General features: G+C 49.4%; 2 protein-coding genes across 8 annotated transcripts in view; one reads left to right on the forward strand and one right to left on the reverse strand.

Annotated features, from left to right (window-relative positions):
* The window catches only part of APTX (aprataxin), a 43,811-nt gene extending 40,658 nt beyond the window's left edge, over positions 1 to 3,153 (reverse strand). For 2 of the 7 annotated variants that reach the window (XM_048849733.2, XM_048849734.2), the window contains exon 1: positions 1,596 to 1,670. Coding sequence is in view for 3 of the 7 variants with exons in the window: in XM_075128926.1 (XP_074985027.1) it covers positions 604 to 718 (115 nt within the window). In the remaining 4 variants the exon portion in view is untranslated. Of the gene's footprint in view, positions 1 to 603; positions 814 to 1,595; positions 1,671 to 2,934; positions 3,005 to 3,132 lie in introns of those variants that run through there. The other 5 variants (XM_075128928.1, XM_048849737.2, XM_075128929.1 and 2 more) reach the window with 5 other exon arrangements.
* Positions 2,957 to 24,883, forward strand: DNAJA1 (DnaJ heat shock protein family (Hsp40) member A1). The gene is made up of 8 exons (XM_048849728.2): positions 2,957 to 3,091; positions 3,219 to 3,396; positions 3,620 to 3,724; positions 3,940 to 4,167; positions 7,753 to 7,867; positions 20,806 to 20,921; positions 22,853 to 22,953; positions 23,554 to 24,883. The coding sequence occupies exons 1-8, from the start codon at positions 2,960 to 2,962 to the stop codon at positions 23,770 to 23,772; spliced, it is 1,194 nt and encodes a 397-aa protein (XP_048705685.1). The 5' UTR covers positions 2,957 to 2,959; the 3' UTR covers positions 23,773 to 24,883.
* The last annotated feature ends 1,889 nt before the right edge of the window (positions 24,884 to 26,772 follow it).

Here is a 26,772-nt window from a genome sequence, read left to right on the forward strand (position 1 = left end):
TACTGAAAGTATTGAATGGCATTGGGCCTAGCATTGATCCCTAAGAACCCCACTTCTTTTAGCAGTGAAGATGTAGCTAACATGAGTGCAATGGGTCACTTGTAATGTTAATGGTATTTTCTCTCACACAGAACAGGGCAGCAGCATCAGGGCTCCTTCCAAGTTATACTGTTGTAGTTATACTGGTAAAACCCACCGGGGGACACACTTACAGGAACAACTTTTTTGGTTTAACTTATTAAATTTAAGCTAAACTGAAAAAAACCAGAATGATACTGTCCAAACAGTGGGAGAGGTTATAACAGGATAACTGTTTATATCAGGTTTCAGAGTAACAGCCATGTTAGTCTGTATTCGCAAAAAGAAAAGGAGGACTTGTGGCACCTTAGAGACTAACCAATTTATTTGAGCATAAGCTTTCGTGAGCTCCGATGAAGTGAGCTGTAGCTCACGAAAGCTTATGCTCAAATAATCTGGTTAGTCTCTAAAGTGCCACAAGTCCTCCTTTTCTTTTTGTTTATATCAGTTTAAATTCACACCTCAACTTACACTGCTATAGCTTGCCAATGTAAGCAATTTAGAGCATTTCTTTTTAAAACAGACCTCGGGCTTGTCCACACTGGCACTTTACAGCACTGCTGTAAAGACACCCCCCTGAGCACTGTAAGTAAGTGCCAGTGTACACCGGGCTCCCAGTGCTGGTAGCTATTCCCCTCATGGACGTGGTTTTGTGCTGCAACTACACAGCCACCTTAAAGCACTTCCGCAGCAGCACTTTAACCTTGCTAGTGAAGACGTGCCCTTAGTGACGCAGTTAAACTAGTGCAAACCTCTGCTTGGACACGTGAAACTTGGTTTAGTTTAAACCTGTTCCTATTCAGCTTAACCTAAACGATAGAACCACACTGAAGAAATTGGTAGAACTGTCCCATATGGTCAAGGCCTCAGAATCAGGCAGCTGTGTACAGGCCAGGCCTCAATCACAGCACATTACACATCCACCTTGGACTAAAACAGAACCAGTCCCTCCTCACATACCCCAACCCCTCTCACCAGCTGTCCCTCTCCTCACTCTCTTCACCCCTCCCATCCCCCCTCTCCTCCCTCCTCACCCCCCACCCCCACTTCACCCCTCCCCCATCCCCCCTCTCCTCCCCCCTACTCACCTCCCCCCACCCTCCCCTCTCCCCACCCCTCCCTCCTCACCTCCCCAGCCCCCCTCCTCCCCCACTTCACCCTTCCCATCCCCCCCTCCTCACCTCTCCCAGGCCCCCTCCTCACCTCCCCCACTTCACCCCTCCCGCCCCCCCACCCCGTCACCCCTCTCCTCACCCCTCCCTCCTCCCCCCCTCACCCATCCCCCCTACTCCCTCCTCACCTCCCCCCCAGCCCCCCTCTCCTCCCCCACTTCACCCTTCCCATCCCCCCCTCCTCACCTCCCCCAGATCCCTCTCCTCACCCCCCCTCCACTAGGCCCCGGCCCCCTCTTCACACGGCCCCGATCCTCCTCCTTCTCACCCTCCAGCCCCCACCCCGGTTACAAACCTCCCCCCACCCTCCCCTCAACGCCCCCCGGGGCAGAACCAGCCAGTCACCCTCTCGTCGCCATCGTCAGACGCCGGCGCGTGCCTCGCACGGCATGCTGGGAGCTGTAGTCTCGCGGGCCGGCCCTGAGGGACGAGGAGAGGTCACGGGCTGCGATTGGCTCGCGTCTCCTCTCCCCGCCCCCGCGTTCCTTTCCCGTCGGTGATTCGTCCTGGCAACCGAGGGGGCGGGACTTCCGGGGCGAGGCTTCGCCAGCGACAAAACTCCCCGGATGCGTTGCGGCAGAGACCGGCTTGGAAAGAACTTTCTAGAACAGCCAGGCGCGGCGAGCGCAGCCGAGACCGGAGCCCGCCCAGCCCCCGCCGCCGGTGAGTGGCAGCTGCACCGCACCCCCCCGCCCGCCGCCGCTCCCATCCCGCCCCCGGGCCCCACCGCCTCCGGCCCCGCACCGCCCCCGGCCCCGCACCTCCCGGGCCGCACCGCCCCCGGCCCCGCACCTCCCGGGCCGCACCGCCCCCAGGCCCCGCCGCCGGTGAGTGGTAGCTGCACCGCACCCCCCTCCCCCCCCCACCCGCCGCCGCTCCCATCCCGCCCCCGGGCCCCACCGGCCCCGCGCCGCCCCCAGCCCCCGCCGCTCCCGGCCCCGCGCCGCCCCCAGCCCCCGCCGCTCCCGGCCCCGCGCCCCCCGGCCCCCGCCGCTCCCGGCCCCCCGGGCCCCGCGCCCCGCGCCCCCCGGCCCCCGCCGCTCCCGGCCCCCGCCGCTCCCGGCCCCGCGCCCCCCGGCCCCCGCCGCTCCCGGCCCCCGCCGCTCCCGGCCCCGCGCCCCCCGGCCCCCGCCGCTCCCGGCCCCGCGCCCCCCGGCCCCCGCCGCTCCCGGCCCCGCGCCCCCCGGCCCCCGCCGCTCCCGGCCCCGCGCCCCCCGGCCCCCGCCGCTCCCGGCCCCGCGCCCCCCGGCCCCCGCCGCTCCCGGCCCCGCGCCCCCCGGCCCCCGCCGCTCCCGGCCCCGCGCCCCCCGGCCCCCGCCGCTCCCGGCCCCGCGCCCCCCGGCCCCCGCCGCTCCCGGCCCCGCGCCCCCCGGCCCCCGCCGCTCCCGGCCCCGCGCCCCCCGGCCCCCGCCGCTCCCGGCCCCGCGCCCCCCGGCCCCCGCCGCTCCCGGCCCCGCGCCCCCCGGCCCCCGCCGCTCCCGGCCCCGCGCCCCCCGGCCCCCGCCGCTCCCGGCCCCGCGCCCCCCGGCCCCCGCCGCTCCCGGCCCCCCGGCCCCCGGCCCCCGCCGCTCCCGGCCCCCGCCGCTCCCGGCCCCCCGGCCCCCGCCGCTCCCGGCCCCGCGCCTCCCGGGCCGCACCGCCCCCGGCCCCCGCCGCTGCCCGCGCCCGCGTGCCGGGGGCTCACGCTCGGTTCCCGCAGGCCGCCCGCCATGGTGAAGGAGACCACGTACTACGACGTGCTGGGGGTGAAGCCCGGCGCGTCGCAGGAGGAGCTGAAGAAGGCCTACCGCAAGCTGGCGCTGAAATACCACCCGGACAAGAACCCCAACGAGGGCGAGAAGGCAAGTGGCCGCGGCGGGGGGGGGGTTTCCAGGACACGTACCAGCCTCCGGCCAGGGCTCGTGTCGGGCCGCTGGGGGCTGGTGGCGAGTCGCCGTGTTAACGCGCGTTCTGACCTGTCTCTTCCAGTTCAAGCAGATTTCCCAGGCCTATGAAGTACTCTCTGATCCCAAGAAGAGGGACTTGTACGACAAAGGTGGCGAACAGGCTATTAAAGAGGGTGGTACTGGCAGTGGTTTCGGGTCACCCATGGATATTTTTGATATGTTCTTTGGAGGAGGCGGAAGAATGCAGAGAGAGAGGAGAGGTAATTTGACTGCTTCTGTGATACTACCTAAAGTGACCATTTACTGTGGAAGTGTTTCCTGTAGACTATGTAACTGTTCAGAGTATGGTGTAAGATTACGGACACTCACTCCTGTAAAACATTTACAGACTAAACAGCTGTGCAACAGTGTCTGAGATTATTAGAAACAGTATCTGGTTCCAAGTGAATGACATGTCAGGTAAAACCTTTTTACTCTTTACAGGTAAAAATGTTGTTCATCAGTTGTCAGTAACTTTGGAAGACTTATATAATGGTGCAACAAGAAAACTGGCTCTGCAGAAGAATGTGATCTGTGACAAATGTGAAGGTATGTTAATGTTCACTGTTGGATTTTTATAATCTAAATGTTTTTCAGATAACTGCATATTGGAATTAAAAGTTCATTCAGGTTAAAAGAAACCCTGGATTTAGATGAACTTAACTCTATTTCTAGGTAAATTGTAAACGTACTTCTAGTTTTAAGTTCCTTTTTAGAGAGAAAACACAATCAATTCTAATTAGACTTTGCTGTCTTGTCATCAGGCCGAGGTGGTAAGAAAGGTGCAGTAGAATGCTGTCCCAATTGCAGAGGTACAGGCATGCAAATACGAATTCACCAGATAGGACCAGGAATGGTTCAGCAAATCCAGTCTGTGTGCATGGAATGCCAGGGACATGGGGAGCGTATCAGTCCTAAGGACAGGTGTAAAAGCTGCATTGGAAGGAAGATTGTTCGAGAGAAGAAGATTCTAGAAGTTCATATTGATAAAGGTAATGTCTTCAAGGAGAACTTGGCTGATTTTTGTAATATCTTGATCACGGGTACTCAAACTGGGGGTTGGGGCCCCGCAGGGGTCACGAGGTTATTACATGGGGGTTTGTGAGCTGTCAGCCCCCCCCCCTGCTTTGCCTCCAGCATTTTAATGGTGTTAACTATATCAAGTGTTTTTAATGTATGGGGAGGGGTTGTACTCAGAGGCTTGGTATGTGAAAGGGGTTACCAGTACAAAAGTCTGGGAACCCCTGCTCTAAATAGATTTGTATTAACCTTGGATTTGCATGATACAAATTTCAGTAATTGAAAAAGAGCTTTTACCCAGTGGCAGTGTTACATCCATGTTAAAATGTGTAGCAATAATAGCGCATATAGCTTACTGTTAAATGATAAAACCTGCGCAGAGCTCTAAAGGGTAGACTTGGCTTCAGATACACACAGCTTGATGGCTAATGGTGGAAATTACTGCTCACTTCTTTAGTAAGCATTAACTTGACTACACCTAGTGCCATGTTAGTTGCATATTGATTACTGGATATGCAAACTGGATTGATTCATGGTGAAGAGAAACTGACAAGCAGACTAATATGCCAGAATGCTGACTAATTACTGACACTGGTTAAAATCAAGCAAGTGGAACGCTTGGTGATGAGTTAAGTTGCTTTAGTATTACCCCTTCAGGAATTCTGTGGACAATATTTTAAAATCCTCAATAAATAAATACGGAGGCTCCAGCATGGCAGTGGGGAACACAGCTGCCTGGCTGCATGGAGGTGGGAGATCGTCCTGCAGTCCCCATTTTCTCTCCTTTCCTTCCCCCTCCCAGACAGGGACTCAGCAGTGAGGCTGCACTTGACCCTGACACAGTGCAAGAGCTGGGCCTGCCCCAGGAACACCCTGGGGCCCTGCCTCTCTGCACCAGGTGCAGGCAGGCTCAGCCCAGCAGGATCAATATTTGGAGGGTTTAGCATGGAGCAGTTTTAGTGCTGGCGACTCAGTGGGGGATCTGGATTCACATAGGCTTGTTGGTGCTGCACAGGCAATGGGGCTCTGCAAGGGGGTCCAGGTGAAAGTGGGGAAGGGGGCTGCTGCTGCCAGGGGGATACTGCATGTAAGGCTGTTTCTTCCGTTTCCCCTCCCCTCGTTACCTTTTTCTCCCACCTGTGCCCTGCTGCAGGCATTCACCATTGTACAGAAACAGGATGGCTCCCAGCACAGAGAAGGGGGGCTTGACTGGCGCTAGGACCCAGAGGCAGTGTCCAGCTGCAGAGTCAGCTAGCCTTTGTGGAACCCTCTTTTTCACCTGGGCAGCTCTGTGTGCATGCAGAAATGGGGAGGGGGGGGGGGGAGAACAGTGGCACATGACCCTGTATGCCTCCCCAAAGTGCGCCATGACCATCCCCAGCCCTATGCCCCCCATGTAGACTTACCTCTCTACTGGCTGCTCCAGACACCAGAAGCCCCACTGGCATGTGTTCATTTTTGCAGCTTCTGTTTGCTTCCCTGTCACTTCTGTGGGGAAGCAAATAAATTTGTGGGGGTGGTGCAGAATTCCCCCAAGAGTATGATGTTTCCACTAGTCTTGAGGTTTGCACAAATCCTGGTCATTCTGCTGTATCTCTGTAAGAACAGATCTGCTAAAGTTGTGGTGTAAAAACAATTTTAAGTCTGTAATGCTTAGAACTCAATCTATTAAGCCATCGTAACAGTCTTGCTCCAGGTGCTACTGACCTACATTAACTTTGCCAGATATTGTTCAAGCCAACCAGCAGAGTTCACTACAAACAACTCTTTTCAGAGGTAGGGGATGGGGAAAGGCCATATTGTGCAGCAGATGCAAGAAGCTTCTATTGCTGAATAGGCCTTGTCAAAAGCTGATCAGTACTGGCTGTGGAAGAATTTGGGCAGTCAGATGTTAACAGTTTGACAAGCATGCAGCACACCCCAACTGGCTGAAGTGCCCGACCCTCCCAGTAATTTCATTCTACATCTACACTTGAAGTCTCTGTAATATGCCTAGAATTTTAAAGGAGGGAGAATATTGAAGCCACAGTTACGGGTGGGGAGGAGGAGAGCAGAAGTTGGCAGTAAGGTACATGCAACACTTCCAGGATCTAGTATCTTCATCTTGAATGATTCAGACCTAAATATGTCCTGATTAACATGGTTGAAGTATGCAGGCCTCCAGGGTGCAGAGTGCTTTTCCTTAGTGCCTAAGGGAGTTGCATGCCTTTTGACAATACTATCCTTAATCTCTACACTGTTGCCATAGCTTTACAATTTGGCTGTTTGCTGTCAACTCAGCTGGGTGTTCATACTAGTTTACTAAGTCCTAAAACACAAGCTTAAATTACTGTAGGATTCCACTTCCTTGCACTTGATTACAATTCTTTTCTGTGCTTGACTATTGTTTCTAGACTCTCAGTCCATGCACTGAGACAAGGTAGGTGAGGTAATATCTTAATGGACCAACTTCTGAGAGGGTGAGACAGGCTTTCACGTTTACACAGAGCTTTTTTCAGGCATATACATCTCCATGCATTGTTTTGTAGACACTTCAAAGACTACTTGTTTACTTATATCCTGCTCCTTCCCATTGACCTAGCAGCTGGACAAGCAGATACCAAAAGCATGGTTTCCCTGGGGGTTTGGTGGAGGTGCTCAGGCCCTGCCCCCACCACTCCTATTCCCCCACCTATTCCCACCCTGTTCTGCCCGCTCCTCCTCCTTCCTCCAGTGCTCCTTGTTGTCAAAAGCTGAAGCATGGTGGGTGGGAGGGAGGTGATCTGGCAGCTGGTGAGTGCTGAGCACCTACTCTATATAGGTTTCAGAGTAGCAGCCGTGTTGGTCTGTATTCGCAAAAAGAAAAGGAGTGCTTGTGGCACCAAATTGGTTAGTCTCTAAGGTGCCACAAGTACTCCTTTTCTTTCTACTATATATATATATTCACCCCCTCCCCCGTGGGTGCTCTGTGATCAAGAGACTATTCCACCAGTCTTGAAATGAGGAGACTTAGATAACTAAATCAGAGAAGCCGGGTGTTAGCCCCAAAAGGAAAGACCTGCCTGGTTGTGTAGTAGTAGCTTTTTGATGTGAGAGAACTGGAGGTCTTATGAAGAGGATTTCCTATTTACATACTTGCAGCTTCAAAATCATGCTTAACCCCAGTAGCTCTGCAGCAGCTATGTACAAAACAGCCAGTAGGTGGAAATACAAGGAGGCTTTAAGCAAACCACTTGGGACTGTGATGGTGGTAAGTAGTCATCTCAGCTATTCTTCTGCTTTCATCAAGGAATGACCTTTATAGGTGGCAATCCTGACTAGAATTGGGCTGCTTGACAACTAGCTGAGAGGGCCCAGCAGTTCAATATGCTGCCATAGCCTAGATTGCCTTCATGCAGGGCTCTGGAAATGTAGCTGGTTAGTCATGTGTAGTGCTTTGAGGGGGACAGGGGGAAGTAAATGCAATATCAGAACCTACCAATTCCAACTGTTTTGTAGCACAAGTTACAGCCTGCTAAAGTGATACTATTTTTGTACTGTAGCTATTTCAATTCTAATTACATGTGCCTTTGCAATAGGAATGAAGGATGGTCAGAAGATAACATTCCATGGGGAAGGGGACCAAGAACCAGGACTAGAGCCAGGAGACATCATTATTGTCTTGGATCAAAAAGACCATTCTACATTTACAAGGTAAAGATCTAGCTGAAAGACCTACACTCACAAGCTTGAGATGTTTGTGTTGTCCAGAAACTTCATACATCTAAACTCAACCAGTGCTATCCAGCTAGATTTCAATTGCTCTAAGCTGGTTTATAGAGTTGGATGAACGCTTGGCTTATTCTTTTAGAGCAGTGGTCCCCAAAGTGTGGAGGAACACTGGGGGGTGGGGGAGCATGCAGTGTGGCCCTGGCTGCTGCTGAGCCAACTGTGCAGTAAAGGGGGACACAGACAGATTCTATTACAGGGGGTGGGGCACATGACAGGAAAAGTTTCAGCACCACTACCGAGTCTCTGAATATTTGCAGAGATACCTGTTCAATTAGTCTTATAGCTGGCATTGCACTTGTTGCTTTGCAGATGTAAGATCTCTCCAAATGGCTTCTAGACAAACCACAGAGTGGGTAGTTGGGAGTAGGATATTACAAAAATCAAGGTCAGAATCATGAGTTTTCCTGAATGTTCAGCACGTGCCTTCATGCTGACTTGCTGTGAATATCTGCAGTGATTATTGCAAGATGTTATCAAATCTACTCCATTACCTGTATTTTCAAGCTGCTACTTTGCTCAGCCATAGCTGTTAGACAACCAAGCCTGGTTTCAAGAAAGATGAAACTAAACTTCAGGTCTGTCTTTCTCCATGTGGATCCTGCTTATGGTGCCCATGCTCATCAAACTTCCAAGATTAGAATCTTCTGACAGGCACTACCTCAGACAATGCTGATGTACTGCCTGTCTCTCTGCCCCCCTCCTGAGGGCATATTAGGCAGAGCAGCCCCAACTGCCTTTGGTTGCTCTCACCAGTGGCAGGGAGATGAAACTCAGTGGTGTCTGCCTGGTACCCTGTAATATCTTTTTAAATCAATTTTGTAAATACTAACACTATATTAGTTCAGGGGTTTTCTATTGCCTCCGATGCATCCAGGCAGGGCAGAGTTGAGCAGTGCTGTAAGGGCAACTCAGTGCTGTATTATTCTAAACTGAGCACAGAGCCTGATGATCAGCTTCCTAGCCTGTCCAGGGTTCTTTACCTTACTCAGTTCCACAGGGTATTGCAAAGTCCTCAGTGGGTCAGACTCCCTCATGTTTGGTCTGGTACTGTTTGCCAGTAGCATAAGAACCCTGGAGACATCTTACAATTGACATTTCACCCCTGGCACCAACCCCAGTACGAATGCCACCAAAAATTAATCTTTTTTGGTACCGTATTCATCTGTCCTACCACTGAGGTCAGCACTAATCCCTAGAACAGATTTGCTGTTCGTATTCTCCTACACACTCTCTGCAGAATCAGACCCTTCACCAGACATCCCCCTCCATCCAGGTTTTCATGATGTAGGGCAATTTACAGCTCACCCTCAATCATGCCAGCCAACTTCAGGGGTTAACTCAGGCTCCTAAATCCCCGAAAGCATGTTGACATCCCTTAGCAGACATCACCTTGGGCATCAGGGTCTCCTCAATCTAATCTCTTCAGCTTCCCACCCTTGCCTCATTGGACATTCTGGGGGCCCATCTGGACACTGTTGGAGCTGCTTTTGCTCCTCTTGCAAGTGACCCCTTTCCCACTAGGTGCTGTGTTTGATCACCAAGTAGATCTCTCAAGGTACTGCAAGAAAAAGTGGAGGCCAAGGCTCAGGAGGAAGGATAGAAAGGAGAATCCTTTCAATCCCTCTCAGCTGACTACTCCTAAGAATCCATCTTCCTTTTCACTGAATTACATGTTAGTTTTACAGAGTTACTTGCTCCAATGCCATCTGACCACTTCAAACCCTTCCAGGAGTTGCTGGGAAGGATTGCAGACACTCTGGACACAATTATCTGTAGTGCAAGAAGAAGCACATAATTAGAATGGAGGATGTTATACCTTCCAGGCACATTGGCAGTGTCAAATGAAGGTGATCTAGACCCTACTAAACCTGTGGCAGACTCCTGCTATACCTTCAGTGCTGAAACAGACAAGAGACCAAGTCCCTCGAGCAACTTGAATATTTTGTCTGCATCCAGCTTCTGGCTTGCTAGTGGTATCTGCAGCACAAGAGAAATCCAGGCTAGGACTGCCTAAAGCCATCCCTAATAACACCCCTCCAAGAGATCTTTTAATCAAAAAGACCTACTCAGTATCGCTTCAACTGCAGATGGCCACTAGTCAAGCCATAAATGACTGTTCAACCTGGCAGAGAAGTGTCATCCTTGACAAGCTCCCACAGAAATCTGAGATCCATCATTTAGGAAACTATTAGTAGCTGAACCCTGTTCCAAGCACCTCTGGGTAGAGCTGGGTGAAACTTTTTAGATGAAGAGTTTATTTGCTGAAAATATGTAGTTCCAGTCAACTTGACAGTATTGGCAAATCTGATGCAAATTTGCCAGGTAGCTTCACCAAAACTCTGAGGTTACAGTCATGTAGATATTGATGATTCCCTTTGTCCCAATGGTCAGGGCACTCAGCTTGGTTTGAATCCTCTCTCTGGAGCAGGGACTTGAAGTTGGGCCTCACCATCCCAGGTGAGTGCGCTAACCACCAGGCTATAGTCACTTTCTCTCGTCCTGTTACTGTTCCATTTTCTATAAGGTAGAATAGATTCAATAGGAGATGGTGAGAGCCCCATAGAATGCCCTATAGCTTGGTGGTTGGGTCACTCACCTTGAAGGGAACTGGGATTGTTTAGTCTGCAGAAGAGAAGAATGAGGGAGTATTTGGTAGCTGCTTTCAACTGCCTGAAAGGGGGTTCCAAAGAGGATGAATCTAGGCTGTTCTCAGTGGTACTAGAAGACAGAACAAGGAGTAATGGTCTCAAGTTGCAGTGGGGGAAGTTTAGGTTGGATATTAGGAAAAACTTTTTCACTAGAAGGGTGGTGAAGCACTGGAATGCGTTACCTAGGGAGGTGGTGTGGTGAAGTCTCCTTCCTTAGAGGTTTTTAAGGTCAGACTTGACAAAGCCCTGGCTGGGATGATTTAGTTGGGGATAGCGCCTGCTTTGAGCAGGGGGTTGGACTAGATGACCTCATGAGGTCCCTTCCAACCCTGAGATTCTATGAACGGGTAGGGGAAAGACCTGGGTTTAAATCCCTACTCCAGGGCCCCAACCACTGGGCTAAATTATAAGGTGGGCACCACAACCATTACCTCTTCTAGCCTTTTTGTCAATCAAATCCTCTAAAAGTGCCTGGAAACAAATGATTTGGGGTCAAATAGCATATTCCGTTTACCCATAAGACTTCTGACCTCACCAAAAAACCTGTAATTTTTGAATTTGGTTTGATCTGAACAAAACCTTTTTTATGGAGTTGCAGGAGAGGCAAACAGTTGTTTTCTGGGTTTTTTTGGGCCTGGCTTTAGCCATGTATCTCTCAGATTAAAACAGCCCATTCCATGACTACAGCCATCACCACAATAAGGGCATCCTGTTTACAATCCACAGGGATTCTAGAGAAGTCCAAACAACAATCTTTTCATTGAATGACAAGCTATTAGCTCCTGCAAGAATGACTTATGTACCCTAAAGGAGCACAGGGCCTGCTTTCAGGAGAAAACATGTCATGTATCCCGGCTAGTTCAGACAGAACTTTCTCCCATTGGCACCAGATGGTGCTGATTATTCAAAGTCTCACTCTTCCCTCAGATAGCCCCCTCCCTTCCCAGCAGCTGGTTTCTCAGTTGGGTTCAGAGCTATGTATCAGTCCAACTAGAGCATCCTATGTCTACCCCATTTTTGGTTCCTGCATTTCCCATTTTTCTCACCCATGGTCTGGGATTGCTACAGACCAGTGGATAACATACATCTCCTTTAATCTCCAGTTCCACTCCTGGCCACTCACCTCCCTAGTTCCCTGATCTTCTTAAGGGACCCACCTTGCATGACAAACTGAGGGATTGTTGATGTGGAATCCTTACAATATAAGTGCTCAGGAGTTCAGAGGGAAAGATTTCTATTCCTGGTACTTATATCCCCAAAAGAACAAGGGATGCATCTTGTGCTGGACCTGAGATGACTACACAAACATACAGTGCACTTACATGATGACTTTTGACAGACCTCCCCTCCACTCTCCCCAAGGCTGGTTGAGGTCTGTTTACAAACCCATCAAACAGTGTATGGACACTCACTTCATGGTCCAAGTAGGAGTACCAGTTTCCCTAAACTGGATGATGACCTTGATGGTGTGCAAGGGGTACCATTCTGTAATCTGTACCTTACCTCAAACTGGAACACTGATTACAGATGCATCCATGGCAGGTTGGAGAGGCCCATCTAAACCACCTGCAAGTTCAATACATGTAATTTTGGAAAAAAATCCTCAATCCATTTCAGTGTGCTGTAATTCCATACAAGTAAACTACCCTGCAGAGCTTTTGTACTGCTACTGGAAGGAACTACTGTACAGATCTGACAGACAGCACCTCTACAATGTATATCCACAGGTGGAGGTGCCAACTTGTCCCTCCTCCCCAACTTGTCAGGAAGCAATCTTCCTGTGAGGGTGGTTCGACCTTCACACATCTTAACTCCATGACATGTCACCTACCAGGAACAAACAGTGGAACAGATTTCTTCACCAGACACTACTCAGCCAGCCATTAATGGTTACTGGAGACTTGTTCTCAAGCCTAGCAGATAACTCCTTGTGACAGAGTAAGTTTAGGAAGGTGGCAAGCCAGTCCTTGGTCTCAAAAAGTTGAGAAACACTGATCTAGACCTGTTTGTTGTAAACAGGTACAACAGTGCCCACAAGTTCTGCTCCAGGGCTGGTGACAAGGATGCCTTCCTCATTCCTTGGTCTCAAGGTCTTCTCTACCTTTCCTTTTTTTTCCTCCATTGCCATGGCTCAGAAGGAAGATCTATCAGACTTGCCAGCAGAGTAATTATCCTAGCTTCTTGTTGGACCAAACAGCAACCCGTGGGCTGACTGCATCCATCCACACAGCCACCAACTTCTCTCCCCAGTCTGCCAGACTTATTCTGGGAAACTAGGGGACATTCTCCATCTAGGCCCATCTGACTGCTTGGAAATTGGCTCCCTACAGACAGGGACTGCTTTACAGTGATCCAGTAAATACTGGTTTCAGAGTAACAGCCGTGTTAGTCTGTATTCGCAAAAAGAAAAGGAGTACTTGTGGCACCTTAGAGACTAACCAATTTATCTGAGCATGAGCTTTCGTGAGCTACAGCTCACTTCATCGGATGCATGATGAAGTGAGCTGTAGCTCACGAAAGCTCATGCTCAGATAAATTGGTTAGTCTCTAAGGTGCCACAAGTACTCCTTTTATTCTTCCAGTAAATACTTGCATAGAGCAGGAAGCCCTCTACAGATCAAAGGAGAAAAGTTTCTGTCTGAACTTCACAGCACTGATGGTTTAGAAGCCCCTATTCCTGAGATTTTTTTAGCTTGAATTGAAGAACATGGTCATCTGGCTTCATTACTGATTCTATCAGAATTTGTTTTGCTGCAATTTCAGCATGCCATCCCCAGTACAAGCTTTTATGGTGACTGGTTCTGGACCATCCACTCATTTGTCTCTTCCTGGGACCTGTATGTAGTTCTTATGGAACCTCCTTTGAACTTTCATTGAACTGCTCTCTCCACCATCTTGCATTCAAACCAGCCTTTTTCTTGGCTGTCCTGCCTAACAGAGGAGTTAATAGTATTCAAGCACTGTTGGCAGACTCTCTCATGCTGTTTTCCGTAGGGGTATGGTGATGCTGAGATCCCTGAAGTTCCTCACCAGCATGCTGTCAGATTTTCACTTAAATCAAACTGTCAGACTCCTTGCCGTCCTCAAATGAGGAAGAGGCTGAACACATAGACATTTCCAGAGCCCGCCCGCCTTTCTTCAAGTGATTGCTCAAACCCACTCAACTTAGTTGTGCATCCTCACACCGGTGCCGCCAGTTTTTTCCCTCCGCAGTATCCCTAGGGGTCTAGCTCTGGTGCCCCCTGGAGTGGCGCGCACATGCTGCAGCATATAGAGCCCCACCAGTCCCATCCACCCTCAGTTCCTTCTTGCCGCAAGTGACCGTGCATGGAACTGGTTCCGCTACAGCTAGCGCTGTTGCTTCTCGTTCGTTCAAACACATTTACCTCATTTATATGGGGGGTGGTTTCCCTCTAGTGTTAGTTTCCTTATTCATTAGAGACTTTAAGCCCTGTGACGGCTATAAAAGGCCCATGCCCATTAGCAATCCACAGTGGTTTACGATGATTGGGTGATGGTCATATTAAGTGCAGAATCTGTAAGTCCTTCAAGCCCAGAATGAAGGAGCATGACATTCGCTTGAAAGCACTTCTTAGAGTTTGTCCTTACCGTGATGCCAGAGCAGCACTCCAATTCAGCGCTGAGCACAGTGACCTCGGTGCATAGCACCCCACCGATCCCCTTCTGTGGCTCCAGCCAAGAAGCCTAGGAATATGGGGCAAGGAAGGCCTCCAGCTTCCTGGAAGGGAAAGGAAAAGTCTGAGGTGTACCAAGCCTGGTCTCGGGCACCTCTTCACCCCCTCAGGATCTTGGACCCCAGTTCAGGTCAAGCAGTGTAGCCCAGCCTGCTCCCCACCAGCTACCCCAGATAGCAACAGGTCCTCGTGAGCTCCAGGTACCATCCATACTGGAGGCCCTGCAAGCGGCGCAAGAGATTGTCCCTCCTGGTGCTACCCACTCCAGTCCCTGCAGGGTACTGTCACTGGGTAAACCTGCATTTGGACCACCACAGCCTACACCTTTATGGCAACACTCCCTGTCACACGGGACGTCCTTCCAACAGTCGCCCTTTTGCAGCTGATATGCTTCTGACAGTGATTGGGGCCACAAAGCTTCTGCCTTCTGGTTTCTGGACCTCAGACAAGGGCAGAGAGGCTCAAGGCATGGCTGACTGGTGACCAGGCACAGACCTTTGGAGGCTTGCACTCCCCTGGCAGGAGTTTGAGTCTGCGCCCGGAGTCTTCGCGGGACTGTTAATGCTTCGGGAACAAGTCAGGGGACCAACGGACCATCGCCAGTCCCCCAGGGCAGCATCACCACATGCAGCTGCATCTTCACAATGCCCAGCTCACTCTGGTTTCCCAATCCTGCTCCACATCCCAGTACCGCTTGTCAAGTGTGAGGCATAGATTACCGGCCCCGGAGCTGTCGCAGATCCACCAGTCGCCTAGGCTCTGATCCAGGCGCTTGTTGAAATCTGCCAGATCCAACTCTGGGAGGAGCGACCGGTACTGATCAGGACAGAGCCACCACTCACCCTCCTCTTGGTCACAGGAGAGTGATCACTTGCGCTCTAGCTCGGGTTCAGAGTAAGGTTCCCTAGCTGCAGGACAAGCTCAGATACCTATGGTGCAGACTAAGTCAACGGCACTGCAGCCGGTACAGTGGTACCCATGGGGGTTCACTCAACCCTCCCAGGCCACCCGCTCAGTATCCAGAGACTGGCTACCTCCCTCTTCTGTGCTGCTGCCCCCCCCTCCAGTTCAAGAGGCCTCGACTGCAGGCACAGGAGGAAGTGGGTGAGCAACCCCCGGACCACTTCTGGTTGCGGAGGACCCCTTAGTCCTGGTTTTCTCCTCCTAGTCGTCAGACGAGGCTATAGCAAGGGCTCCCTCCACCGATTCCCCCAGGATGATGCTAAGGCACATCAGCAGCTGTTAGAGGGTCACCGCGAACGTGGGTCTCCAGGCTGAGGAGTTAGAGGAGCCTGCAGACTCCTTTGATCTCTGCTCTGTAGCTTTGCCCCTACATGAGGGGGTTGTGAAAATTACAAATGCCCTCTGGCAAACCTCCTCCTCCTTATCTCAGATCTCCAAGAGGGCAGAGCGCAAGAACTTTGTGCCGTACAAGTACCTTTTTATACTCACCCTGCTCCAATTCTCTAGTGGTAGAGGCAGGGTCAACCGGCGACTACCCCTAAGAATAAAGACTCAAGGAGACTAGACTTGTTTGGGCGTCAAGTTTATTCTGCCTCCAGTCTACAGTTGCGGATGGCCAACCATCAGGCCCTCCTAGACTGCTATGATTCTAATATGAGGGCTCAACTGGGGCCAGAGCAACACTCCAGGCAGCGTTGGACATGGTGGACACTGCCACCCATACCATGGCATCAGTCATCTCATTGTTCAGGGCTTCATGGCTTCTCTTCTCTGGTCTTTCCTCAGAGGCTCAGCAGTCAGTGCAAGACCACCTTTTCCACAGGCACGCCCTGTTCGCAGAACAGACCCACAATAAACTCTGGCCTGACAGATTCCCACAGGACCATGAAAACACTGGGCCTGTATGTCCCCGGCCCTTCCTGCAAGCGGTTTAAGCCGCAGCAGCCTCAGAGCCAGGGGAGCCACCCGAGCCAGGATCCTCCTCATAAAATATCCATAAAGAGGCAGCCTGGCTACCACCCCCTGTCTACATCCTAGGTGGGCTCAACCTGCAGTAAGCAGACTGGCAAGCGCCCGTTTTGAGGGTATACCCAAGGGCAACCTACCAGGCTGTTCCCCAGATCCTTCCTTCCCTGTGTGGGCGTCTATAACATCAAACCAATGGGTCCTCAATATGGTAGTGCAGGGTTACACCCTTCAGTTACTTTCTGCCCCCCCTGCCCCTTCGCACCCTGTCCCTCTTCAGGGACTCTTCTCGTGCAGGAGGTAGAGGGACTACTACAGCTGGATGCGGTGGATGTAGTTCCTGTGGAGTACAGAAACAAGGGGTTAATTCCGATACTTTTTAATCCTCAAGGCCAAGGGTGGTCTGCAGCCTATACTAGACCTGCAGGGCTTGAACTGCTATTTAGCAAAACTGAAGTTCCACATGGTCTTCCTGCCCTCCATCAACCCCTCCCTGGATCTGGGAGACTGGTTCTCTGCCCTCGATCTGAATGATGCGTACTTCCATTTCGCCATCTTTGAGGGACACAGACGCTTCCAGTTCACAGTAGGTCCTGACCACTATCCGTTCGCAGTCCTTCTGTTTTGGCCTAGCGACAGCATCACGGGTATTTACCAAGTGCACATCAGTGGTGGCGGCTTACCTCGGACATCGGGGAATCCAGATCTACCTGTACCTTGATGACTGCTCATCAAGGGCAACCCCAGGTCCAAGGGACGTCGCAGTGCTGCTGGCCATGTGCTGTCGGCTCGGCCTGTTGGTGAACGACACAATCCACGTTCGTTCGGGTATAGAGGATAGAGTTAATCGGAGTGGTGCTCAACTCAACCTGTGCCGGGGCGTTCCTGTCACTGGAGACATTCAGGGCATTAGCAGACCTCATCATGGAAGTTTCCATGTCCAGGTTTGCCTGTACCTCCTAGGTCACATGGTGGCATGTACATATGTTGCGCGTGCTATGCCAGGCTCTGGATGTGACCCCTGCAGCAATGGCTGACTGTCTACTCCCAGTCCAGGCCACCTGGAAAAGGTGGTCACCATTCCCGCAACAATACTCGCCTCACCTCACCCCAGGAATGTCCTGGAAGGAGTCCCCTTTGACAGCACTCCCCACTCAGTCAAGTTCTTGGATGCCTCGGATCTTGGTTGCAGGGCGCACCTCAACAATCTCCAGACCCAGGGTACGTGGTTCCCAGTAGAGATGACGTTACACATAAACATCAAAGAGTTCAGGGCAGTCTGCAGGGCATGCACAGTCTTCCTTCCTCACCTGTCTGAGTCTTGATGTCTATCAACAGACAGGGAGGAGCTTGATCCTATGCCAAGAGGCACTCAGTCTTTGGGACTTGTGCATCAACCACAGTATCGGTCTAGAATCATAGAATATAAGGGTTGGAAGGGACCCCAGAAGGTCATCTAGTCCAACCCCCTGCTCGAAGCAGGACCAATTCCCAGTTAAATCATCCCAGCCAGGGCTTTGTCAAGCCTGACCTAAAAACCTCTAAGGAAGGAGATTCTACCACCTCCCTAGGTAACGCATTCCAGTGTTTCACCACCCTCTTAGTGAAAAAGTTTTTCCTAATATCCAATCTAAACCTCCCCCACTGCAGCTTGAGACCATTACTCCTCGTTCTGTCATCTGCTACCATTGAGAACAGTCTAGAGCCATCCTCTTTGGAACCCCCTTTCAGGTAGTTGAAAGCAGCTATCAAATCCCCCCTCATTCTTCTCTTCTGCAGGCTAAACAATCCCAGCTCCCTCAGCCTCTCCTCATAACTCATGTGTTCCAGACCCCTAATCATTTTTGTTGCCCTTCACTGGACTCTCTCCAATTTATCCACATCCTTCTTGAAGTGCGGGGCCCAAAACTGGACACAGTACTCCAGATGAGGCCTCACCAATGTCGAATAGAGGGGAACGATCACGTCCCTCGATCTGCTCGCTATGCCCCTACTTATACATCCCAAAATGCCATTGGCCTTCTTGGCAACAAGGGCACACTGCTGACTCATATCCAGCTTCTTGTCCACTGTCACCCCTAGGTCCTTTTCCGCAGAACTGCTGCCTAGCCATTCGGTCCCTAGTCTGCATGTCACCTCCTGGGGATCAAGAACACATTAGTGGATCACCTAAGCTGGGATTTCTCCTCTCACCATGAGTGGGTGCTCCACCATGAGGTAGCCTGCTTGGTCTTCCAGAGGTGGGAATATCCCCAAATGGATCTGTTCGTCACCAGCAAAACAGGAAGTGCTACCACTTCTGCTTCAGATGGGGTCTGGGCAAGGGCTCCTTCTCCGATGCCTTTCTTCTGTCCTGGGTGGGAAGCCTGATGTACGTGTTCCCCCAATCCCACTTGTCAGTAGGGTCCTGGCAGAAGTCAAGAGAGACAGGTCCAAAGTTATCATGATCACCCCAGCGTGGATGCCCCAGCATTGGTTTAGCATGCTGTTGAGCTTGGCAGCAGTCCCCTGTGGCCCCTGCTGGACTGACCAGCCCTATTGTCACAGGACCGCGGTCGCCTCTTGCACCCCAACCTTACGTCTCTCCATCTCATGGCATGGATATTGCATTGATGACCCCCTGAAGAATGGGCCTGTTCAGAGGAGGTCCAGCAGGTCCTCCTGGGGAGTAAAAAACCCTGGACTAGACAGACCTTTCTGGCAAAGTGGACAAGACTTTTCCACAGGGTGGCCAAACGGGGCATCTCCCCTTCGCATTCTTCAGTGCAGTTGATCTCTGCCTTTCATCCACCTGTCCGGGGCAGACTGTGTTTTCCCATGACATGACATGATGGCCAGGTTCCTCAGAGGTATCGAGACCTTTTTCCTCAAGTCCAGTCCCACAATGGGATCTCAACTTGGTTCTGTCCAGGCTCACAGGCCTAGCCTTTGGCCTCCTGCTTCCTGTCTCACCTATTGTGGAAGGTAGCTTTTCTGGTGGCCGTGACATTGGCGAGGCAAGTCTCCAAGCTGCAAGCCCTGACCTCGCAACTGCCTTCCAGCGGCCTTCTATAAGGACAGAGTCCAGCTCCAGCCCCATCCCCATCCGGCTGTCCTTCCCAAGAGGAGTCCACTTTCCACATGTGCCCGGACATCTTCTTTCCGGTCTTCTGCCCTAAGCCCTATGAGACTAGTGAAGAGAGGCGCCTCTGCGCTTTGAACATAAGGGCCCTGGCTTTCTACCTAGATCGGACAAAACCTTTCTGTAGGTCGACTTAGCTTTTCATCTCTACAGCTGATAGAAATCCTCTGTGTGGACACCAGGAGGCTCTTCATCTTAACTAGATTATCTCTTGCATAAAAGCTTGTTACAAGCTGGCAGGGGCCCCACTGCCGCCAATTGTCAGAGCCCACTCGACTAGAGCGCAGGCATCCTCGCTGGCCTCCGGCACATGTTCCAATCCAGGACGTCTGTAAAGCCGCGGCATGGTCCTCAGTACACGCTTTCATGGCCCCCATGTCATCACGCAGCAGGCCAGGGACGACACGGGGTTTGGCACAGCTGTGTTGCAATCTACATGTCCATGAACTCCTTACCCACCTCCATGGGTACTGTTTGGAGTCCCCTAAGTTGAATGAACGTGAGCAATCACTGGAAGAAGAAAAGACAGATACTTTTTTCTGTAACTGGTGTTCTTCGAGATGTGTTGCTCATGTCCATTCCACAATCTGCCCTCCTTCCCCCCTGTTGGAGTTTCCAGCGAGAAGGAACTGAGGATGGAGGGGGCCAGTGGCTTTCTATTTATTTGGGGATTGAGCGGAATCCACCCTGACAGACTTGGAACTTACTGATCTTACAATAACTGATTCAGGAATTCTCCATATGGATTTTATGTCCACCCTCCATCGCAGCTCCTTCAGAGTCCATCTCTGCTTTGAGATTCTGGATTAGCCAGAGAGCTGAGGTGGCTGGGGCTGCTATGCCTGTTACCCCCTTGGGTGGGGGAGCTCAAGCACAAAGGGTGTGTAGGTGTGGCTCCAGCAGACGCTGCTAGCCAAAAGATTCTGATCTCACATGCCTGAGGTGCATGCACGCCAAGTGGGATCTACAGACAAAACAGTTAAAAAAGCCGTTTCTGTAAGGTAGCGGTTTTTCCCCTGAGCACCAGCCATCAGTGCAAGTAGAACAAAATGAGCAGCAGTGGTGGTCCTTTAATTTTAAAGAGAACCATCACCACACTGCTGTAAGCATGTTGAAATCCTCCATGGCTCTTTAACAGTTTAGCCAGTTGTAGCATACTTGTCTTTCCCCAAATTTGGCATAGGGCAGACAGTAGGAGTGTATGCAATCTAGACACTCATGTGGGAGTAGGGCTAATTGGGTCTTTTGTCCTGGCCAAAGCCAGGTTAGTCTCTTGAGTGGTATACAGCTTCTTTATAATCTTCCTATAATTAATCTGTGTGGGTAGGGAAGGGTGGACTAATTTCTGGAATAAAATCCAATTTCTGCAAAGACCTACTAGGCAGTTCTAGTGTTAAAGATTTTTTCCAAAATCTTCAGAGCTCTCTTGCATGTGATGTATTTATTCAAATGTAAACTGTTCTGTAGGCGAGGTGAAGACCTGTTCATGTCCATGGACATACAGCTGGTTGAGGCACTGTGTGGCTTTCAGAAACCTATTGCAACGCTGGATAACAGAACTATAATTATTACGTCTCATCCTGGTAAGTGTGTTTAAAAGTATTGCTGTTAAACTTGTGCAGCTAGCAACATTATCCTTGAGTTCTCCAGTTGCATAGTAAAGGGACTAAAAGAGCATTTCAAGTAATAGTATTGGTTTAAAGTATTAACTTGGGCCAGAAAGTGTAAATCTCTCAGTCAAAGTCTTTTATACTCTAAAAACACTCTCCTTGAAAAGATTAAGTTTTAACTAGTATGTCCTGGTGGATGAGTTATTGGATTAATAACTCAGACTAATGAAAGATGCGACTTGTACATCAGGGTGTAACTTTCATAACTAACTGCACTCCACTCAGCAACAGATAAGACTCTCTCTCATGCACGGCTGTTTGTAACTTGTCTTGACTAGATATGTGGGGGGAATTTAAGAAGGCCCCAACTCCTGTGAAAACTGGAGTTCTTGAGCTCAGAATTCATGGAATAGTGTCTGTTCAGTCAGAACACACTGCATAAGAGGGCTTCTTTCAGGATGCATGAACACACAATTGCATATGTATGCAGTGGTGGTGTAGCTGTGTCGGCCCGAGGATATTAGAGACAAGGTGCGTGAGCTATTACTATATTGGATGAACTTCTCTTGGTAAGACAAGCTTTTGAGCTTCACAGAGCTCTTCAGGTCTGGGAAACGTACTCAGTGTCACAGCTAAATACAAAATTGAACAGATACTTTTAGCATAACCACTTATGTTAAAACTAAGTTAAATATGTCCTAAGGGAAGATGATGTGGCCTGTTACTACCCATGTAGTCGTAGGTAAGGCTGCGGGTCTGTCATGGATTCTGTAATTTCCTGGGACTTTTGCAGCAGCCAGTGTCCCTGACCCCAGGACCACTGAGGTGGTCTCCTACCATCACCACAGCACCAGTGGTGGTCCCGGGCCGCATGCCGCTGTCCCAGAGCACTGCAGTGCCCTGGCCCTGCCTCTCCGCTCCTGCCCCCCAGCACCAAGATTCAGTCAGGGATATATCGTACAGGTCATGAGCCATGACTTTTACTAAAAACACCCATGACTAAGGCTAAGTGTCACAGAGGTCATGGAAGTCACAGAATCTCATCAGAAGCAAGCACCCGACAGACCAAGACACCAACTTAAAGCAACACCAGACACAACCAGAACAGATGTATAACAGCACCCCTTTCGAGATAGAGGGGTCCTACACATGCCTATCACATGTGGAGTACCTCATTCAGTGCACCGGCTGCCCCGATGACACCTGTGTAGATGAAACCAAACAATCACTACATTCAAATGAACTCTCACAGTAAAATGATAAACACAAACGCCCTGTCATCTGTGGGTGAGCACTTCTCACAAAGCGATCACTTTATCTGACCATTAGTCGTCCACAAAGGACACCTGCACAACACCCTCAAAAGATGAGCTTGGGAGCTTAAATTCATAACTCTGCTAGACACTGAAAATCAGATTGGTTAGACACTATATTTGTAGCTTATTACAACAATCTGTAACTCACTAACTCTTTTTACCCTATGACTACAGGGGTGTTAACAGGCCACTTCACCTTGAATGATCCCTTAGAATATGTGCTATCTGTTTGATCTTCTGTTTAGCTGTGACACTCAAAGTACCTTTCCCTGACCTGAAGAAGAGATCTGTGTGGCTTGAAAGCTTGTCTCTCACCAACAGAAGTTGGTCCAATAGAAGGTTACTTCACCCACCTTGTGTCTCCAATCACATTATATAGCCTTTTAAGACCACTTCTGGGTAGAGGAGAGTTGGCATTACCATTTACAGGCAACCAGGTTTTTAGCAGCCTTTATGAAGGGGGGCCTGGATCAGTATAGTTTCATGAATGTTAGCCCAGAAAACATGGTGTGAAAGGGAGTTGAGGGGAGATCACATAAATGTAGCAACTATAACAGCTTGTCTTCTGTGTCTGGGTTTTTGCTTTAGGTCAGATCGTCAAGCATGGAGATATCAAATGTGTGCTGAACGAGGGTATGCCAATTTATCGCAGACCGTATGAAAAAGGGCGCCTGATCATGGAGTTCAAGGTAAGAGTTCAGGCAGCTGTGTATAGTTAGTTAAACATGGCTCAGCACTGAACATGGTGGAAACCTGTCAGGTTAAAGTTGACTTCTATTTCTAAGGGGGACAAGAAGACAGGCACTCAATCTTTGCTTGTTTCTGCCTTCAGTTCTGCCAAAGGCTGTGTAAACTAATCCAATATACAGGGTTATGCTGCTTAGAATAAGCTGAAATACTGACATTTTAAAAATAACTGCCTCAAATAGCTTGGAGAGGATCTTAAATGTGGACACTTTTCTTTGGAAACTACTTTATTGGAACAGTCATCTTGTAGGCAAAACATAGTGCATAGAGAGAGATCTGGAAAACCTGATAATGGAAGGCAGCCAGATTGTATGAGAGGTTTGACAAAAGTAAAAATGCATTCTACTTGCTAGCTTGTTTTTTTGTTTTTTCCCTTGGGAAACTTGGGAGCCTAGAGCTACCGAAAGAGCCCTAGGATTCTGCTACAAGCTGATGCTTGTAGGAGCAAGGTAGCACACGCCTCTCAAAGCAGTAATACTTTGTGGTGGAGAAAAAACTGTTAAAGACTGTTCATGAATGGCCATCCTTACTGATTTTTTCAGGTAAACTTCCCAGAGTGTGGCTTCCTCTCTTCTGATAAGCTCTGTCTATTGGAAAAACTTCTACCTGCAAGGAAGGAAGTGGAAGAAACTGAAGAAATGGATCAGGTAGAGCTGGTGGACTTTGACCCTTCTCAAGAAAGAAGACAGCACTACAATGGAGAAGCCTATGAAGACGATGAGCATCATCCTAGAGGTGGTGTTCAGTGTCAGACATCTTAAAATGGCCAGTGAATAACCATTGTGATGCTTGTTTTGTATGCATTAGTGGGTGAGTGAAGACCTACAGGCAGCTCACTCGCTCCTTGCTATTGTTTTTGTTTTAATATTCAACCATAGTTGTGTTTTTTTAAAACAAGTTAATGAATAAAATCAATATTAGAAAACCACACACTGACTTTGCAATTTATGTAAAGTTCAGGGTGCAAGCTCAGCTGAAGTTGACCAATGAAGTCAGCTACCCCTGGCAGCTTGTCTTTATTTCAGGCCTTGTAATTCTTGTATTTTAATTGTATGCAAATGCACTGGCTTAGATTAAGATTGTGTGGTGGTCTTTTAGATTCTATGCCCTGTTAATGAAGTATACCCAAGTATTTATTTATAGTTCATGTTAAGATCAGTGAAAGTTTCTGTTCTAATCAGACTGTAGAACATAACCTGTGACTGTTTTGGACTTGTACTGCTATTCATCAAATCAGGACTTGCTCTAATGCAGCTGCACAGTGCTGTACTGATTACCTCACTCTGACAAGGATGTGGTCCATCTTCATATGCCCACTTAAACTCCGGCAGATGCACCAGCTCCCTCAACCTGCTGGATTTGAGATTTTTACAGATCCTTTTGCCTGCCCGCTTCATTCTTTTGTGACCCACTAGTGGATTACAAGTGAAGCTTCCTGCTGTTATAAGCACAGGCAACTTGTCAGGCACTAGTGAACAGTGGGACAGCACTAATGTGCCTAATTAAGGAGAGCTAGAATTTTAACCCCATAGTCCTTATTTGTGAGTGAGGCAAGCAGAACAGCTGAGCTTGCTATTCTAAATCCCTAAAGTAGTCTCTGCCTACTGATGTGAAGTTTGACCTCCAACTTGATGCATTAAGTTAGAGGAAGTACCACAGACTCAGTACTGGGGAGTGAAGGTGAAAGGTATATGACCCTGTATAAGGAATTCAATATTAACCAGAAGAGTGGATGACCAATTGAGAGTCCAGTATTTGTATCAAAGTTCTCATCTTTCTGTGTGCATAATCTTAATCTAATTCTTGAAAGACTCTGTATTGTTCCAGTTATTGTAGGCAAAACTTTTCCAATATAATTACAAAACTGTTCAATGGCTCCTAAGACTATTTTGTGTTATAATGTTAGTCTACTTTCAGGCTGCTTTTGGGGGCTGAAGGGGGGAAATGCACAAAGTTTCTTAAAAGGGCTGCATTCAACTCAAGTCACGTGTATTGAAATATGAAGTTGCACATTTTAGTCAAACTACCTACTTAAAATACCCTAGACACAAGGTGCGTGAGGTAATATGTTTTGTTGGACTAACTACTTTTGGTGTTCTTGCCCCCTGTTGTCTTCAGATTGATTTATTTTTCACAAATCTAGCAGATTTACTAATAGTGGCTGGTTTCAGAGTAGCAGCCGTGTTAGTCTGTATTCACAAAAAGAAAAGGAGGACTTGTGGCACCTCAGACTAACCAATTTATTTGAGCATAAGCTTTCGTGAGCTACAGCTCACTTCATCGGATGCATTCAGTGGAAAATACAGTGGGGAGATTTATATACACAGAGAACATGAAACAATGGGTGTTACCATACACACTGTAACGAGAGTGATCACTTAAGATGAGCTGTTATCTCCTTGTAGAGGTCCAGTAATTGTAGGCCCACTCAGTTGTCTGTTATAGAGGAATTCCGTTACAGTTAATGGAGAAGGGTGTTGTATGGTTGTCAGACAACCATACGCTTCGGGAAAATTTCCTTGCCCCACAGCACTGGAAAGACATTCCATGCTAGTGAAGCGAGCAGTGTACCTCACAGGTGTGAGCAGGGGCACTGCAGCCTCATCACACAAGCTGGCTGCGGGCGGGTACTTACACTTCGGATGGTTTTCAGCACAAAGCGGAAAAACGTTTCAGCCATTGCTGCAGTAGCTCTCGGCGCATAATAAATGCAGTGGCAAGAGGCTTGCTGTGGGGTAAGACGGTAAACAAGCCACTGTGCAATAACCTGATGTCTCCTCCATAGGTGAATCTAAAGGTGGTGGTTTTGCTCCACAGCTCTTTCTCCTGTAAGAGATGGTGTATTAATCACTCGTTGGCTTAACTACATATTTCACAGGAACATATTCCTCTTTAATGCCCTCTGGTAAGGGGAAAAGTTCAGTGCAATGATACATTTGCTGTTTAGTAGCTTAGTTTAAAAACTAAATCCCACTTTTTCAGTCTAGGACAAAGTTTGGGAGGCCAGAGACTTAAATTTTTCTACACAACTTTTCTCCTAGGATTTCCTTTGTGACCATGGGTAACTCAGCCTAAGTGTACAGAATAAGAGGTTTGATTTTTTTTTTGTAATGTTCCTTGAGCTTCTCAGAGGGACTCTGTAGAAAGGCAAATATTTAAAATTAAAGCTCCATGCACTGCCTGTCTGATGAAAAATGGCAGGTGTATTTTTTGCTGATCTCTAGCTGAGTGTTTCCCAGGGAAAATTTTTTTCCACTTAAGCTGTTCACTTTGCATATTCTGTGCATTCCTTCCTTTTGCATCACCAGCAATACAATATTCTGCAGCTCCAATTCCAGCCACAGTCAAACCTGCCAAACTACTTGTTCATACACACAAGTGAGGGCAGCCTTCTGACTCACCTGTGGGAATGTGACGAACAATTCTGTTGATGCAGGAGACAGAATGGAATCAATTTCCTTCCTCATGGCTGCAGCATTTCAAGGAATAAAAATTTATCATAGAAGCTAGGATATAGTGTTTCGACTACACACAGGACACTTACAAAGTTACAAGTTTAGTCACTTCTGCTTCGTAACCCCACCTAGTGAAGCAGTGTTAAGAGAGGGGTGGGTACTTGAAACCTCTTCGGGAGAGTAATGAGTCACCGTGTGACCCTAAGCTAGTGTTCTGTTTTCCCCAAACTGCCTGAAAATATCCAGCTATCCTCTCCATAATCCATGCTAATCTCCAGTTGTGCCCACATTTGCAGTTTCCTTCAG

This window comes from Caretta caretta, chromosome 5, assembly GCF_965140235.1.
Source record: "Caretta caretta isolate rCarCar2 chromosome 5, rCarCar1.hap1, whole genome shotgun sequence".
Classification (NCBI taxonomy): Eukaryota; Metazoa; Chordata; order Testudines; family Cheloniidae; genus Caretta; species Caretta caretta.

Excerpts from the sequence above, each read along its gene's own strand:
- DNAJA1 (XM_048849728.2), top strand. The coding sequence starts at position 2,960 with ATGGTGAAGGAGACCACGTACTACGACGTGCTGGGGGTGAAGCCCGGC. Across the intron at positions 4,168-7,752 it reads AGAAGTTCATATTGATAAAG|GAATGAAGGATGGTCAGAAG; the intron begins GTAATGTCTTCA and ends CCTTTGCAATAG. Across the intron at positions 22,954-23,553 it reads GCCTGATCATGGAGTTCAAG|GTAAACTTCCCAGAGTGTGG; the intron begins GTAAGAGTTCAG and ends TGATTTTTTCAG.